The sequence below is a fragment of the Thermobia domestica genome, chromosome 5, assembly GCF_964235325.1.
Source record: "Thermobia domestica chromosome 5, izTheDome1.hap1.1, whole genome shotgun sequence".
Taxonomy (NCBI): Eukaryota; Metazoa; Arthropoda; class Insecta; order Zygentoma; family Lepismatidae; genus Thermobia; species Thermobia domestica.
Window position 1 is genome coordinate 203,703,478 of NC_137458.1, and position 18,523 is coordinate 203,722,000.

Here is an 18,523-nt window from a genome sequence, read left to right on the forward strand (position 1 = left end):
AATCAATGGGTCCCGGGTTAGATTCTGGTGGGGACAGGAATTAGTTTGCAGTCTTGTTAACAGCGCTTTTTGTACCATTAAAGTTTAATTTCATAATATAGCGGAGAATAGCAGAATTTCAGAAAGGGTAGCGGAACATGGCGGAATTTTGACGGCACAGTAGCGACTTTTCGAGCTGGGGACCTGGCAACACTACTGTAACATGATGATATTGTTATTGTTCAACTAATGAGTGCGCACGTGTGAATTGAACTGTTGCTAAACTAAAGGAAGAAATGGGAAGTGTAAGTAATGTAACTCCTCCTTGTGAAGCAGAGAACGGAGATTACACACTCAATTTTAAAAATTTAAAAATTCTCCCCGCAAATGATCAAATTAAGGAACTCCAGACAATAATAAGAGACAGGTAAGTATATTTGCTTAAGCCTCTACTTGTATTAATTTTAATCAGATTGACAATAGTTCATCATACATAAGAGTACGTTTGTATGGATGGGATTCAACTCATTTGTTACTGGCTTAAAATTGTTCTTCTGTTGGCGGATTTCGCTTTTACTAGTTATTCGTTCTCAACAAATTTGTTTCTTAACAGAAGGAAGTATGGGTCTGAAAGATCCAAACAAATCTTGAGGGTACAAGGATGAGCACTATTTGAAATTTCTGAGCGTTAAAATACCGTAAATCTGTTAGGTAATTGTTAAGAACAGCTACTTCTCATCTCCGGTGCACGAGGATACTTCTTACTGTTGCACTAGCTACAAAATTGGTTCTATTTGATGTACAAGTGGTAATGCAACACATAAGAAATCCATATCATGTTGTATTCACACTCCAATATGCAGTGAGAATGCAGCGTGATCTGGGTTTCTTATTCTTAAAGACTATTTTAAGAATAATGCCATCCCAGTTTAGGCAGCCATAGATCCATAAAATTTACCGAAGAAGCATCTAATGTTATTTCGGAAGAGGGGCATGTTCCAAAACTTGATCGAGAGTGCATGCTTGTAGCGATGGTTAAAATTATCCGGATTCCAGAAAATTTATTATCCGGTATCGGAAATTTCACTTTCCGAATTTTCTGCATTCCGCAATTTTTCCGATTTTACTTTCCGGTGAGTAAAAATTTCGGAATTGGCCATCCTTACTTTTAAGTGATTAACCGAATTTGAGTGTGCACTGATATGTTGCGGTCCGTAACATAGAAGCATCGCAAAGCTGTTCGACCTTACTGCATACCAACGAAATGTTTTTCTAGTATCTTAGATCGTGCTCATACCCACTGTCGCTCACATGCCTGCTCTCTATGTACGCGTTACCGTGTAGGCCCACCACCTTCGCCAGCTATCCTTACGTGGGCATTTTTGCCGTATCGCCAGACCGCTTTGAAAACTGAAAAAAGCATCAAATTATATTGCATTCGGTTATATTTTGTTGGGTTACATTAATCTACGTTAGATTACGTTACATTAGGCGTGCAGTATTACTTTAGTACGGATCCATAGTATAAGTATTAGTAGTAGTAGGAACGGGTTAGAAGCCCGGCAGGGGTTGGTTGGGATCTGTTCTCGACATGAAATGGGCAAATTAAGGGAATGTTCTAGAACACAGGTCCCCCCATATAGGTTAGTTCCTTTGTATAGCAAAGTTTAATATTTAATTCAAATAGTATTGCCGAGCGAGTGAAGGCGGATTAGAGCCCCGCAGGGCACGTTGTTTTCGGTCTTTATTACAGTTAAATGGGAAGGGGGACCTGTGTTCTAGAACGTTGCCATAAATTAAAGACTTGCCAATTTTTTTCTGTACATTTTACAATTTCTGGATCCGTATAGTAAAACAAGTGTACCTCTCCGCGAAATAGTCCATCAATCTCCACATACAGTGCCGCTAACAACATCAAAAACATCCAGCAAATACAACCACTTTCTTAACTTTTGCTATTCCCCTTACCTGCCTTGTACTCATTGTTTCTCACAAACTGAAATATATTCTCCAATTGAGCCGGTAAATTTCCTAAAATTGGTCCGGCGATACGGCACTTACAATTTGTGCTTTTTACAGGCCACCTTTCGTAGGTTGGATATTGTTTTGATGCAGATTAAGACTAGATCGTCATAAAAATTGTAATTTTAGGATTTAAATGAATGACTGCATATGAAAGAGTACAGCATTATATAATGTCCGCTGGCGGAATATTTCTGTATAGTGTATTTAACTAGTATTTTGTGTTTACATGGTAGGGCTACTAGTCTTAAACCATGAAAAGTGCTATAGGACGGTTGAAATGAATCAGTGCATATGAAAAAGAACTTTATTAGATACCATTTTTAGCTCGCGGAGTATTTTTGAACAGTGAAGAGGAGCTGTATTTTATGTTTAAAAGTGTATAGTTACAAATGTGAAATCATTACACGTGAGGAACTCATGTCACTATGAAAATCACGTTGAGGTACTTGAAAATAGAACATACAAGTGTAATCCAACCTACTGTGCTCTGCTGACCTTCATGATTATCCTACTAACCTAACTACTGTATTGTAGCCATGTTCGTTCGCATTTTTGGGAAGGATTCCAAAACACTGGTCCACATCCATTGAGTTGTAAGAAAGAAATCCACCTGCCTACCAACCCGCCTTCACTCATTCTCGTTCGCTCGACTTTACTATGTGATTTGAGTATTGAGCTTTGGTAAAGAAAGAGGAAGTAACTTGGCTACTAACCCACCTTCATTTATGTGTGGAACATCATTCTAGAACCATCCCTGTCTTTTGCATCAATAATCTTTTCTTTGACACGTCAGTTTGCACACGTATTATCAATCTCCTCTCTACGCTATCATTTGCTCGTGAGAATGTCTTAGAAGAGGTATGCGCGGACGGGGATATTCCTGAAAAGATTAAAATTTTAATGGTTGTTGTTCTCAATACTATTACTTGTAATAAAATGCGATTATCCTTTGGAGACAAATAACTGCCAGAACAGAATTAAGTTTCGTTAATAACTTTACCCGTTTTGATTCCCTATGTGGCTCAGTGGTAGAGCGTTCACCTCTGCTGCTTGGGGTCCCGGGTTCGATCCCAGCCCCCGCCAAGTAAACTTTGTAGTGGACAAACACCGTGTGCGTGGGTTTTCTCGGGGTTCTCCCACTTTCTTCATTCCACCATTTCATTCATTACTCATCATCACAGTCTCCTTTAGCCTAACCGGCATAAGCGTGGGATGTAAAACTCAAAGATTTCATTTCATTTTGATACCCTATGCTATAGGAATGTATGAAGTATGGCAGTTGTGTGCGGTGGCTTATTTTTCCTTCTGGAGCATCTTTTGCGTATCTCCATTTTACCTTTGCTTTCTAAGCAAAGACATATGTCTTACGAGTTACGGAAAACAAAAAAAGGTAATTGCCAGCTTGACAATTGTCTTGTAAGAAATGTTCATTTGACCAGAACTGAAGTAAGTTTTTCATTAATTTTGTATTTCTCTTTGCATCTATTTTTAATAAATTTTGTTCAGTATAGTTGACTTACAATAGGAAGAGTTAGTATGGAATATTTAGCTTGAATTTTATTGATATTTTAGCAGAATTCACGAGTTTATAAAGAAGATATTTACATTTGTTATCATAAGGATTATTCTTGAAGTAATAATTGTTGTAGAACAGACAATTTTATATTATCTCATTATCTTCGGATGCGAGTGTTTATATCTGTGCAAACCTCTAGTCTTAGGAACCATTTAAAACCAGAAAAGCGAAAGAAAAGTTATCTTTTAATCTGGCGACCTATTCTTGATCCGGACGGGAAAAACTACATAAAACATGAATTCATAGATGGTTACCTAAATTGGAATAGCACGTTCTGCAGTACTAGATTGTACTCGTTAAGTTTCCATTAATACTTCACAACGCTGGTGTGCTATTCTAACATAGATGGATATCCCATATCTTTGTGTTCTCTCTATTATCGGTACCTTATGTGCGAGTGGTAACATGACACATTGATAAACAACAGTTTATCATATTACCCCCACTCATTAAATAATAAGGAACAAGAATACGCGTAATAGAAGGACATGGAGTCTTTACTCATGTAGAAATTGTTCCGATAAACTTTAGAAACGAATCTTCGTACGCTAATATCTACCGTCGCTAATGCCCGCATTTACGTCCTACGCGCGCATCCGAGTGCTGGCCCTTAGCTTCGCTCTGGCCTGGATCAGATTAGATGCAAAATTAGTTCGTAGTGACTTTCGTATAAGTTATTAATTTTAGTGACCTGCCCAGTGGTTACTGTAAAATCGTTTCAGACGCTGGTAAAGAATATGAATTTTTGGGTGAAATGTATTCAGATTAAGATTCATAGAAGTCCACCTTTTACCTAATCCTACTTTACTATACCCTACCCTAATCTACTCTACCCAACCAAGGAGTTCCTTCGTGGGTAAGCGGTTAGGGTACGCGCCTTTGGCGTGGGAGACCCGGGTTCGATTCCCGGCGGGAGCTCATGTGGATCGGATTCCACGTTAACCAGTAGGTCCCGTCTCATATAGCCTCACTGCTGAAAAGACATTAAACTCAAAATCAACTCAGCTCTATCCTACCCTGCTCTACATTATCCTAACTTTCCAACATTTAATGGCGTTGAAGTTTGGACCCCCTTCTATAAAATAATGGCTATGTATGGTTTTACAAAGCAAGCACGAAATAATCGAACAAATTATTTATGCTTAAGACTACTAACCTACAACAAATCATACGTAACTGGATCGATATTAACCTACTTTATTATATTCTAACCTACTACGCTCTTTATTGAACGCTAATATACACTTCTTTACTCTCTGCTACTCGACCTATGTCACCTATGTGCTCTATACTTTACTACTGTAGTCTGTTGTAGGCCTACTCTGTTATTTTACCCTGCGCTACACTATTCTACTCAAATATATGCTGTGCGTGAATGCTGCTCTACTGTACGCTAATTTTCTTCATAAGTCTGCTATGCGCTACTTTAGTCATGTGTGGGGACGCGGTGGCTCCAGGGTTTGCCCAAGTGGGCCCAGCCTGAAAAAAACCCACCTGGGTTCTGACCTTTTTGTTAGTATATTATTAGTACAACTAAGGTGATCACATTGAAAATTACTTTTATCAGATTCTGAACTTTCTTTGGTCAAATTATATGCTTTCGCATTAAGGTAGACAACAACATTCAACATAAGACCTTTATAAAGTTCTGAATGCACTGAATGAATGAATAATAATAATAAAACTCACCTTAGTTTGAGGTAATTATAGAACAAATTAGTGTGTGGATTATACTTATAGCCTTCCCAGCCCCCGCCAAGTGAACTTTGTGGTGGACAAACACCGTGCTCGTGGCTTTTCTCGGGGTTCTCCCGTTTCCTCCCACTTCATTCCACTATTTCACTCATCTCTCATCATCACCGTCTCCTTTAGCCTAACCGGCATAACCGTGGGGCTTAAAACTCAAAGATTTCGTTTCATTTTTTATACTTATAGCCTATTTGAAGTAAAATAAGCAATTTTATATTTTAGAAAATACTTTCCGTGAACAGTGTGCTTCCTGACTCGGCGCCTCTGAGGGACGTTATCCCTCACACGTTGACGGGTTTAAGGTCATAGGTGTCGCTACTAACAGTAAATATGTAAATACATTTGTAAAACTATTAGCATTATTTTTTACCTTTAATGGTAACATAAGTATTCTTCAGTAAAATTTGCTTTTCCAACAACAACAGTTTAGTTCAGTTATTTGTTGCTACTCTTCAAATAAGCATTCTGTAGAATCAACACCAACAATAGCATATAAATTCTTGTCAAATTTAAAAGCTTAATGTTCGGAACTCCCAAGACTACGTAACGCTTACTATTTTAAATGCTGAATTCAAACTTCAGTGTTAATGGAAGTTTCGATGTAGAATAAAGCAATCTGCATTTTCAGGGAAAACCCGCCATGAAAGAAGTGTTCGGAAAATTCCCGCAATTGAACCCACAAAGCATCAGAAGTGAATACTTCAACAATAAAACTATTTATTTTAAGCTGGAAGATATTTAATTTCATTCAAGACATTTTGAAACATTTACTTTAATATAAAATATGGATTATAGGCCTATTTTTGTTAATTGTTTAAAATTAATTTTCAGGAAAGACCCGTCTTGCAACAAGTGCTCGGGAAATTCCCGTAATTGAACGCACAAAGCATTGAAAGTGATCTTCAACAATAAAACCATTTATTTTACGTTGAAAAATATTATTTCATATAAGACATTTTAATGATGTCTTTGTTTTATATTAATATAGCTATTTGGTATTCATATTTGGCGAACGTCATTGAGGCTTCTGGGACGACTCGATCTACATTTGTTCGTTTGTCTGCCTGTACCACACAGTGTTCAACTTTCGGTCTTTTAAATTTTCTGTATAGATTTTGGTGGCATACCAACGTAAAATTACAAAATGGCGCCTTTTTTTCAACATAGCTGATATCCACGCTACAAAGAACAGTTTTCGGTCTTTCAAGTTGAAATTTTCGGAGTAGAAACACGAGAGACTAAATTAGCTGTATATATTTTGACGGCATGAAATTTCAAAATGGCGGCGATTATTCAAAATAGCGGGTATCCGTGCTATAGGGTGCAATTTTCGGACTTCTTAAGTTGAAATTTTGAAAGTAGAAGCACAAGACATTCTAAATTTGCTGTATAGTCTTTTTTTTTTCTATCCAATATAAAATTTCAAAATGGCGGCCATTTTTTCAAAACAGCGGTGAATAGAAAATTGTTGCAAGTTGTAACAATGACAATCTTGAAATGTAAATCATACTTTAACATTTTTACCCCAAAGACATTGAAATATTTCGAAAAAACCCGATTAAACCCGAAAAATACCCAAAAAAAAGAAAACCATATGGGCCCAGGTGGGTTGGGTTTTTTCAAACCCTGGGTGGCTCAGTGGTAGAGCGTTCACCTCCGATGCTTGGGGTCCCTGGTTCGATCCTAGCTCGTGCTGTGTGTACTTTGTGGTGGACAAACATCATGCTCGTGCCTTTCTCGGGGTTCTCCCTTTTCCTCCCACTTCATTCATTTCTCATAATCACCGTCTCCTTTAGCCTAACCGGCATAACCATAGTTCATAAAACAGAAAGATTTCATTTTCATTCAGTCATGTCTATTGTACGCCAAGTCTACTCTACACTACAATAAGGGTATTTTATTATATTTACTTTGAATGGCACTTAACGTTGTCTTACACGTAACTATTTAATATATATGATCATTAAAGAATAGCAAATATGTCAACATATTCACAATACGTATAGAACATTATAACTAAAGGAAATAAAAAATTATAAATCTTAAAGAGAAGAAAATACTTAGGTGGTATTGATTACTGGTAGTCTGCTTCCGAGAAATGTTTTGTCGGTGAGTTTTTAATTATATCAAGGATCAAATTCCATGTACGTAATAGTTGCAACTGTTAAAAGATTTCGAGTAAAACTTTGTTTTATGCAGTGGGATTTTTAAAGTTAGAGACTCGGTGGAGCATGTCTGTGCAGAGAATGAAAGATTGCTAAGACTTGGAATTAATGATATATGTACTAGCGTTTATCACATTCAGAACTTGTAATCATGCAATTAAACTCTGACATGAGCGAGAAATTTCCAGGTAGAGCCACTGTAGTTGTTTCCTGTGAGGCTCTATAGCTTCAGGTTAAATGTAAATCTATGAAGCTGTTTTGTTTCCTCTGTAACCAAAAAGATAGTTCTTCAGTAAAATTCTGATACTCAGTACCGTAATAGTACAAGTGAGGTAATATTAGTGAGTGGACTAGTCTTAAGGAAGCAGGAACGAAAAGAATGTTGAATTAGCCTTTCTGCATATTTTTTTCTTTTGTGATGTGACCAGGTAAGATTTTTGTTAATAACGATTCCCAAATTGCAAACCGTCATACAGAGTGGAATTACGGTACCACCTAAAACTAAAGTTGGTAATAACGCTCAGCTTCTAATATACACGCCTTCGAACTCATTAATTAACTCGGCGTTTTCTCTCTTGAATTTTAATGTTGCATAACGTCCAATGTGGCGACCGAATCGCCTTATTCTTTTTTAGAACAAATAAAGCACTTTTTTTCCCTGAAGATTACCGAGAATTAGCAATAATTTGCTCTAGTTGTCAAGAGCATCCAGCTATTTTCTGTACATAAATTATTATTATTGTTAAGTATTCTGCCTTTTTGCAGGTCGTGGGACTAATGAGGTTTTTTTTTTTTTAATTTTAGATTTTGGCCTGGAAAATGTTTCTTCCACTTTTGTCGATCTTCAGCTTCCTCTTTTAACTCCCAGTATTTTCTCCTATCTTTCAAATCATCGATCAGCTGTGTTCTTCTTCTTCTTCCCATTCCTCGCTTCCCTTCCATCTTTCCTTCTATGGCGGTGTGAAGAAGACAATTTCTTCGCAAGATGTGTCAAATCCAATTGGCCTTTCTACGAAGGATGGTGGCTAGAAGTGTCCTCTTTTCTTCTATCCGTTTTAAAACATCTTCGTTTGTTGTTCTCTCTGTCCATTTTATCTTCTCTTTATTTTATTTTATCTCTGTCCTCCAACACCACATTTCGAAGCTCTCCAAATATTTCCTCTCTAACTTCCGTAATGTCCAAGTCTCTGAACCATACAGTCCAATGCTCCATATATAGCACTTGACCAACTTCTTCTTAAGTCCAATATTGAGCCTGCTAGTTAAGAGTGATCTTTTCTTGTTGAATGCTTCTTTAGCTATGGCAATTCTTGACCTGATCTCTTTGGTGCAGTAAGCGTCTCTCGTCAAAATACTTCCCAGACACCTGAAATTATCGACCTACTCCGATTTCTTTAAGTATTTTCAGAAGTTTTGTCCAATTGACTCGGTCGAAAGCTTTTCGCCAGTCGATGAAGCACAAACACAACTCTTCCTTTACATCAAGCATCCTTTCTGATATAATTCTCATCAATCCAATAGCATCTCTGGTGCCTTTTCCTTTCCGGAATCCAAATTGATCTTCTAACCTCTCATCTATCTTACTTTCCAGCCGCCTATTCAGTATGCGTGCAATGATCTTTCCAGTATGGGAAATCAGGCTAATGGTTCTGTGATCGCTGCACTTCTTTGCTTAGTTTTTCTTGGGCAATGCAATCATTGTAACATCAAGAAAATCCTTTGGCCGTTCTCCACTCAGGTAGATCTTGTTAATAAGTGAAGTCAGTACTTTCATTGCGTTGTCTCCTAATCCCTTGAGCAAATCTACTGGTATGACGTCTTCTCCAGTGGCCTTTCTTCTTCGCATGTCTTTGATTGCTTGTACTACTTCACTTTTCAATATACTGTTTTTTTCCTTTTTTTTCTTTCTTCCTTCATCATTCACCTCTTCTTCGATCGCAATATCTTTGGGGTGTTTCTGATCATACAGATCTTTTATGTATTCCTCCCAAATTCTAAGGATTCTTTGGTGGTCAGTGGTTACATTGCCTTGTTGATCTTCGATGCCGAACGTTCGTATACTTTTGTTAGCTCTCCCTCCTAATTCTTGTGCTTTCTGGTACATCAGATCTTAGCTGCCGCGCCGTTGAAATTCCATTATTTCTTCACATATCTGTTCCATGTACTTTTCTTTGGCTGTGTCTGTCTCTCTTGTCAATTCATTATTCAATGTATTTCACAAATGTTGTGCTGTCATTAACACACTTGGTATCTGCTTGCAGGAAGTATTAAAGAATTATGCAGTTTCTAGTATGAACATCCTTCCATATTGCATTATGTTCAAGAGTAGACATTAGTCTGTACTGTATTGGAGTTTAGCTTCCTTTTCATCATCGATGTTATAGAAGACCTGGAGCTAGTGTTTAACGTGGAATCCGAACCACATGAGCTTCCGCCGAGAATCGAACATAGATTTCCCACGCCGGAATAGTTGTGTAGAGAGGATTTAAACCCGTGTTAAAGTAAATGTTTGCACACGGAAGTCCGTTACTTTATCCTCTTGACCAAGGTGCATGCATGACTCTTCCGTTTGCTTCTGTTACTATTCTGTTGACGGTGTACTTCCTACAGGTTTTAATTTCGTGTCATGTAGTATGCCAGTTTTTGACTTTTATGTCATATTTTATGATTGTTTTGTACATGCCATTTGAATATTTACTTGGAGGCAGTGTCCAAATGGTCTGCTTCCGTTAGAAAATTTGCATGTTACTCTGTAAAAAAATTGAGGGGAAAATAGATTTCCTTTGTAAGGAGTGAGATCCGAAGGACGTAAGGATCCAGGTTCAACTTTTTGGACGTAGACTTTCTAAGGCATTGTAGGTTTCTGTAACCAGAAGTGTACTAAGGTCAAAATCTTAGATGAAGCGATTGTCAGCTCAAAATACTTACTTTTATAGTAATTATCACAAAGTTTAACCTCTCCCGATAACAAACCAGTTCTATAAAAACTGATTGTAATTTTTTTTCTTTCTTCCTGTAGGTACTTAACTCGTATTTTTGTGTTATAGTTGATAAATTAAAGAAACAACCGATTTTATATCACTCATTACTATATGGACTCACCTGTGCGAATTTAATGATATAGAAAGAGTGAAAAATGCTCGACCAGACCGAAATTAGAAAGCGGGCTTCCTGCTTCCGTGCCGATGTATTAACCACCACGCTATGGTTCAGGAAGCGGAGTGCGTAGCGTAGTAGACACGGTAAGCCGGAGACCGAGTTTAAATCTCGGTCTGGTCGTTCATTTTCTCACTCTTTATGTATCTTCATTTTTTCAGCGTTTCATGGAAAACCAAAAAAATACACTAATTCAGCACCATCATTTCTTTATAACACTGTTAATACAAAATTGCCACATATAAGCCAGAGTTGTAAATTGAAGCTTTAAAAAAATTAATTCGTTAAAATTTCAATAATTTTTAACTCACTTGATTAAAATATATAGTAAAATTCTGCTTAACGATTCAGAAAGTAATCGTTTATTTTACGCCAAAGCATATGTTAAAAATATTCAATCTCAGCACTGTCACAAATGAATTAAATGCTTATATAAATCAAATGTAGAAACTTGTAGAGGGATGTTCTAGTTACACCACTGCAAATGAATTCTTGTTATAATAGTGCCGGTAAGATATTTAGTCCAGTAAATATAAGGAAAATTAGGGCTGTACCCCCAACAAATTGCAAGAAAAGCTTTTTTTAGTCTTTCTGGTAGAAAAAAGCATTCTAAACAACATATAAAAAATTAGCTAAAGTTAGACGTCCACTTGGCCGCCATTTTGGATTTTGTTACTAAGCACCTTTCTCGGAAAAACAAATTATATCTTCTCACAAAATTAAGATAGAAACTTCGTTCTTGTGTCAAATTGTTGGTAATAGATAACATAATCAAGGTAAGGTGGTACAGTCTTGTGATAATACCACCATATTTAAATATGCTGGTAGTTCTTCCAAAAAATTAGTTGTATTCGGTTTGTTGTCTGTCTTAATTGGCACATAACAATGAAACCGCTAAAGTTTCCAAAAAAAATCATTCGAAATGATCGTTATAGAGTACAATGTCGTCTTTCCATTGACAGCAAAATCATTTCTGTATCTTAAAAACTAAGCGAGCTAGACCATTTTATGTGACGAGAGTGTTGTCTTTTATAACATTGAACTCCGCCATGTAAGGCAACATGTCCTTTCTTTAAATCATGTAATACTTTAATTTTATGAATAGAAGTATCTGAATTGTTCCTATAAATTAAAGAAAACAACTATAATAATAATAATATCATAGGTATTTTTTTCTGCAGTGTGTCGCACCCTCATGTACACATCCAAGCCAATCATCTGTGCAATTCCTACCCATGATTAATATGTACCCTGGAGACAAGATATGCATTCTATCAACTCTCACTTTCATCTGTGAACTAGCAGCGAAATACAAAATGCCAGCTGTTGTTTTGGAAAGCTTCTGAAATCGTGAGTTCAGCCGATGAGAATATTCGAGTGAAAGATGTCATATTGTTACTAGGAAGTTTACATTTCTTAATAAGTTTATTGGGTGCTATAGATACGTTAAAGCAAGACAGTGGACTGAACGAGATCTTAGCAACAGTCTACAGTGAAAATACAATCATACGTATTATGTCAGGAAAAGGAATACAGCGTGCATTACGTGGGCATCTTATGGTCAACGAATGTTTTACATAATTATCTCCAAAATTATTGAAACAGAACCTGGATTTGAGAGCCACATTCACAAGTTTTACATTCATTCAGAACAGTTACAATGTCAAGCTGAAAAGGTTAACTTAGAGGTGGACAACATGCTTGAATCAGATTGTATGATGAATATATTTTCTGCTGTGTATGAAAAAATGTGACAATATTCTCAGGAGTCAAAGACAAGCAAACTTTGGTTGAACTATACGCAGATGTTTGGTGTAGTCAGGAAGCTAATTCATACCGATCGATCAGGGTCATGGACAAAATACCTACATGCTATTTCGGCTTGTTTGCCCATACTTGCTGCTGCTGGTCACCAAAATTATCTAAAGTCTCCTTACCTGTACCTTCAAACCACTCAAGTTTGGATATGACTAACCCTGAAGTGTATCATAAGTTTATGCAGGGACACCGTGTCATCAGACGAAGTAACAAATTCTGTGCTGGTCTTAGTTGTGACCTTGGGACCGCGGTGGCTCAGTAGTAGAGCGTTCACCTCTGGTGCATGGGGTCCCGGGTTCAAACCCTGCTCCCGCCAAGTGAACTTTGTCGTGGACAAACACCGTGTGCGTGGGTTTTCTCGGGTTCTCCCGTTTCCTCCCACTTTCTTCATTCCACCATTTCATTCATTTCTCATAATCACCGTCTCCTTTAGCCTAACCGGCATAACCGTGGGACGTAAAACTCAAAGATTTCATTTCATTTCATTTAGTTGTGACCTAGTTATTGAGCAGACACTAAAGGTCATTAAAAACCACAGGAGGATTAACAAGATGTAATGGAATAACAGAGAAACAGAGGGCAATCTGGACAATGTCTTCTTCTGTATCCTCGTCTTACAACTTTGTCATGCAGGATTTCTGTGATATGCAATATACTACTAGTGAAGAGCACAAAGAGGCAACTGCTGCAAGGATAGCTCGTGATAAAGAGGATGTGGCTAAAATTGGTAGTGTGCTTGAACTATATTCCCCACTATCTGAGGAAGAATCATTGCGTAATATTATAACTGGAATAAATGCAGATAATGATGTGAACGTCCATGAGTTTTTCAGTATCGATAAAGACATTGATGCTCAAGTGGAAGTCCAGTCCACATTTTCATATGCACACAAATGCAACATTAAGGCAATCACATTTGCATCAGCAAAGGCTGTTAAGGTATCGGAAGACAAAACGATAGATCCTGCTCTTTTGTTTCAACGTTTTTGGTTGTGTCTCAGAGTGGAGATTTAAACTTAAATGAGGCAATGAAATATGAGCTTTCTCCATACTCATATGCATTGTTTGAAGCTAACCACAACTTAGAAAGGCTGACAAACCTGCACTTCTTGAAGCCATAAGAGAGCATGCTACTCTTACGAATGATACCATGAACAATATGTTTCGGATGAAGGTTCCCACTTACATAGGTTTAAATGGATTCAAGGAAGTACTTACAGCTTCATTGCAGATCGAAGCAACTTTATTTTCGATGGCCATGGTAAACCTATTCCAACGGACAGTACTCGTGAGCGAAAGAAGACAAGGATAGTAGTCAATGTCACGGAAGCAACAAAATTTGCTGAGAAAAGGAGGACTTCATCTCCAATGGAAGCAACAAACAGTTATTAATAAAAATGATTACTCTGCGCCTGAGAACTCAAGTGATACAAGAAGAGTTAGATACAGATGTTGACATTGTAAAAGCTACAGTTGCTAAGTCACTTACGCAGTCAACAACCCTCGTCGGAGAAGATATGGTTCTACTAATATTGCTTCCCTATTATGGTTATATAGATAAAAAGGGTGTGTATCTACGGTCAGACAAAGGAAAAGCTCATGTTTACATTACTACCTTGAAGACCTTGCTGGGGAAAGATGTATGTACAAGCCTGTTATTTGCACATACTTTCACTGGATCAGATACTTCACGAATTTTTGGTATTGGAAAAAGTCAGTTTTTTGAAAAGATTTTAAAAGATGGTATTTTGCGTGAATGTGCAGATTTTCTGTTCTCCAAACACAGCTTCAAAAATTGTGGAAACTACTATCACGTGTAGTGAAGGCAATGTTGGCTTTGTTCAGTGGGAAAGAATCCGACACATTAGAATCATTTAGGTATACATACCTTTGAAGAAAAAAAAAATGGAGGATGCCAATTCATTTGTAACACCCGAGCGTTTCACCCAAAACTTCTGCTATAAAATACAACGAACTTACTTTCAGGCCATGACATGGATGGGTCTTAATCAAGACGTTAATCCCACTAAGTGGGGTTGGATTAATGAAGGGGACAAACTGATACCAATAATGAAAGATAATAAACCTGCTCCTGACAGTCTTGTAAAAATGATTCACTGCAGCTGTTGATGTGGATGTATCATACTTAAATGTACGTGTAAGAAATATGGTCTCGATTGCACAGCAACGTGTGACTCTTGTTATAATGGCAACTGTGAAAACATCACAAATAAACCTCATGTGATTGATGAAGAAATTTAGGGTGTTTTTTAATATAAACGTAGAGATGCAAGGGCTCGGAAAAAAAGCTGCTTTTTTGGGAAGAAACTCCATTTTATCTGCTTCGTTTTTTTGCTTGGGAAATGTTGGGCTTTTTTGAAAATTTTGCTTTAAACTGATAAAGCAGACTTTGTTTCGCTTCTCTAACAAAAAACGCATTTAATTAGTGGTTGATGTAGATAATAATATGAAACCTCAAAAATAAACCATGAATTTCAAAAAGATTTTTTTTAAATTCTTAACATATTTACATTATGAATTTCAAAGGATTAACCAATATATGCAATAATATTTTAACCTCTTATATACAATAAGTACTTCAAAAAAGATACACAAATAACTAGCAAAATTGTATGTAGTATTTTTACTTCAAAATATCACACACCCTGTTTTTGAAGCAAAATAAATAAAAACATGAGAGGAATCTGCACATCAAGAGCTTCGTTTCGGGTGGTTCTGTACATTCTTGAAGTTTTACAGTTAAGTTTTAACTTTTATATACATTGTATGAATATTTCGAACAAATTTTTCACTGATTGATCACATACGTAATAATCTGTTACCACCTATCAGGTGCTTCGGATCTGCAAAATCGGTAAAGCTCCAAATTCTGTAATGCACTGACTGTTCCTTAAGCTTGTTCAGAATCGGGAAAGTATCGAATTTTCTGTTCATGGATCATATACGTAATAGACGGTTCATCTGAGCGTATGGTTTCCTGGGCTGTGGAATATATAACCACCATCACGGTTTACCCAGTCCTGAAGGTTGCTAAATTGTTAACAAGAAAATTCAACATATCGTAACGAAACATTTTTTTAATAAAAAAGAGAAACTATGGAATACATTTAAAAAGAGTGGAAGAATCAATCACTATTCCAATTCACAAGAAAGACGACAAAATTGATTGTAATAATTATCGAGGCATTTTTCATAACATTATATTAACAAGATTGACCCCATATGCAGATGAAATTATTGGAGATTATCAGTGTGGATTTAGTCGAAATCGACCAGATACTTACCATTCGACAAATACTCGGAAAGAAATGGGAATATATTACCCAGTACATCAACTGTTTATTGATTTTAGAAAAGCTTACAACTCGATTAGGCGTTATCACCGCTATTATTCAGCTTTGTTCCGGAGTACGCTATAAGAAAAATCAAAGATAGGAACCAGAGCCTAGAATTGAATGGTATTCACCAGGTTATGGTGCATCAATCATTCCTGTTATGCTTTATGGTTGTGAAACATGGTCGCTTACACTGAGGGAAGAACACAGACTGAAATTATTTGAGAATAAAATTCTGAGATGAATATTTGGACCCAAGAGGAACTACATAATTTATACAGTTTACCAAACATCGTTAGAGTCATCAAGTCTAGGAGGCTCAGGTGGGCAGGTCGTGTAGCCAGAATGGAAGAAAGTAGGAACGCTTTCAAAGTTTAAACTGGAAATCCAATCGGGAAACGTTCATTAGGAAAACCTAGACCCAGATGGGAGGACAATATTAAGATGGATCTAGCAGAAATAGGAATACAGAGTAGAAACTGGATTGAATTGGATAAGGACAGAAGTCAATGGAGAGCTTTTGTGGCCATAGTTAAGCACAACATGAGTGAGTGGTTAGCTTTCGTGCTTCCATCGTGAAGTCCGGGATTCAACCCAACATTCGACCATTTTGAAAAAAGTTTTTCTTAATCCCATCTGTGAATGTAGAGGTAGTGCGTGTACTATGAGTCCTGGCCGACTTCCTTTCTAATCGTTTATAAATCTTTGTTATTACTAATTACCAGCAGTGATGGATTTGCGAAGAAGGTTAGGGTGGGGATATCTTTCGGATTGAAGCCTCTACCACGAAATTACGGAATTTCTAAAACAAACTAAATATTAGTTTTGCCTTTACTCATAAACTTCAAGCTGTCCTCAAATAAAAAAAATTAGGAATTTTTAGAAAAAAAATTAAGCATTAATAAGAAAAACCCCTCTCAAAATACTTTTCTAAATCTGCCACTGATTATCAGTATAAAATGGTCTTCACGGTTGTATCTGGAAGATTATAGCTGAATATACAAACGAAACAAAATATTTGTTATGCCTGTACTCATAAACTTAAGTTCCTCTTAAATAAAAGTTAGGAATTTTTAGAAAAAACAAATATTATTCAGAAAAACCCCTCCCAAATATTTTTCTAAATCCGATACTGATTATTTCTATCAAATGGTATTCAAGGTTGTGTCCGGAAGATTATTGTTAAATCATTGCACAGCTACATTATAAAGGAAATGTGGAAGTACGCTCTGTTAGAAATATTGCAAAACGTACGCTCTGATGGATATATTGAAAAACATAAGTTTAATTATGTGCTAGAAGCTAGAGTACTAAGCTCTAAGAAGTGAAACACGGATGACTAAAAAGAAATGATCTTAGAGAAGAAAAAATGTCGATAATTCAGAAGTTAAGATAAAGTTAAATAGCTTCTAAAATTGCCCTCAAATACTACGTACTTTATGTTTACATTAATTCATAAACCATGTGCTCCATCCATCATGATGGTGAATTCCAGAGCGAAATACGGCATTTAGGACATGAAATCGTATTTAACTTTAGAGTATACTATAAGAAAGCTATTTAAACAGAAATATCATGAAAATGAAAAAAGCCAAAATTTCCAAAATTCTCGTTTTTTTCCCCAAAAAAAGCCGGCTTTTTATGTGCAAAAATCCATCGATTCAAAAAGTCGGCTTTTTTGCATCTCTATATAAACGTAGTATGAACAAATAAAAGAAATTTATTTGTAGACAATTCTTTAACAGACATTACGAGAAAAATAATACAACAAAAAGTGATTGTTAATAAATAGCATTACATAGGTTGTAAAGTACATGGTGTATTTTAATGTATAAAAAAAACATGCCAGTGTTACGCATGCCAATTATTTTTATTTATTCTATAACATGATATGTGACCATCATATTGTAAATGTGACAGCTGGTAATGAAACTTTCGTAAAATTGACACCATTTTTATCACAATTACACCCTTTGTAATGCTCCTACGATACATTACAATTATTATTATTATTGTAGTTGTTTTCTTTAATTTATAAGAACAATTCAGATACTTCTCTTCATAAAATTAAAGTATTACATGATTTAAAGAAAAGACATGAAATGAAATGAAATTTTTGAGTTTTACCTCCCACGGTTATGCCGGTTAGGGTAAAGAAGACGATGATGATGAGAGATGAATGAAATGGTGGAATGAAGAAAGTGGGAGGAAACGGGAGAACCCCGAGAAAACCCACGCACACGGTGTTTGTCCACCACAAAGTTCACTTGGCGGGAGCAGAGTTTGAACCCGAGACCCCTAGCACCAGAGGTGAACGCTCTACCTCTGAGCCACCGCGGCCCAAGAAAAGACATGTTGCCTTACATTGCGGAGTTCAATGTTATAAAAGACAATACTCTCGCCACATAAAATGGTCTAGCTCGCTACATACAGAAATGATTTTGCTGTCAATGGAAAGACGACATTCTACTCTATAACGATCATTTCGGATGGTTCTTTGGAAACTCTAACGGTTTCATTGTTATGTGCCAATTAAGACAGACAACGAACCGAATACAACTAATTTTTTGGAAGAACTACCACCATATTTAAATATGGCGGTATCATCACAAGACTGTACCACCTTTCCTTGATTATGTTATCTATTACCAACAATTTGACACAAGAACGAAGTTTTTATCTTAATTTTGTGAGAAGAT

At 36.5% G+C, this 18,523-nt stretch overlaps 1 protein-coding gene across 1 annotated transcript in view; it reads left to right on the forward strand.

Annotated features, from left to right (window-relative positions):
- Positions 1 to 202: 202 nt before the first annotated feature.
- The window catches only part of kri (uracil phosphoribosyltransferase krishah), a 71,839-nt gene continuing 53,518 nt past the window's right edge, over positions 203 to 18,523 (forward strand). Inside the window, exon 1 of the mRNA XM_081759601.1 lies at positions 203 to 406. Within this exon, the coding sequence (XP_081615727.1) occupies positions 276 to 406 (131 nt within the window). The 5' untranslated portion in view covers positions 203 to 275. The remainder of the gene's footprint in view (positions 407 to 18,523) is intronic.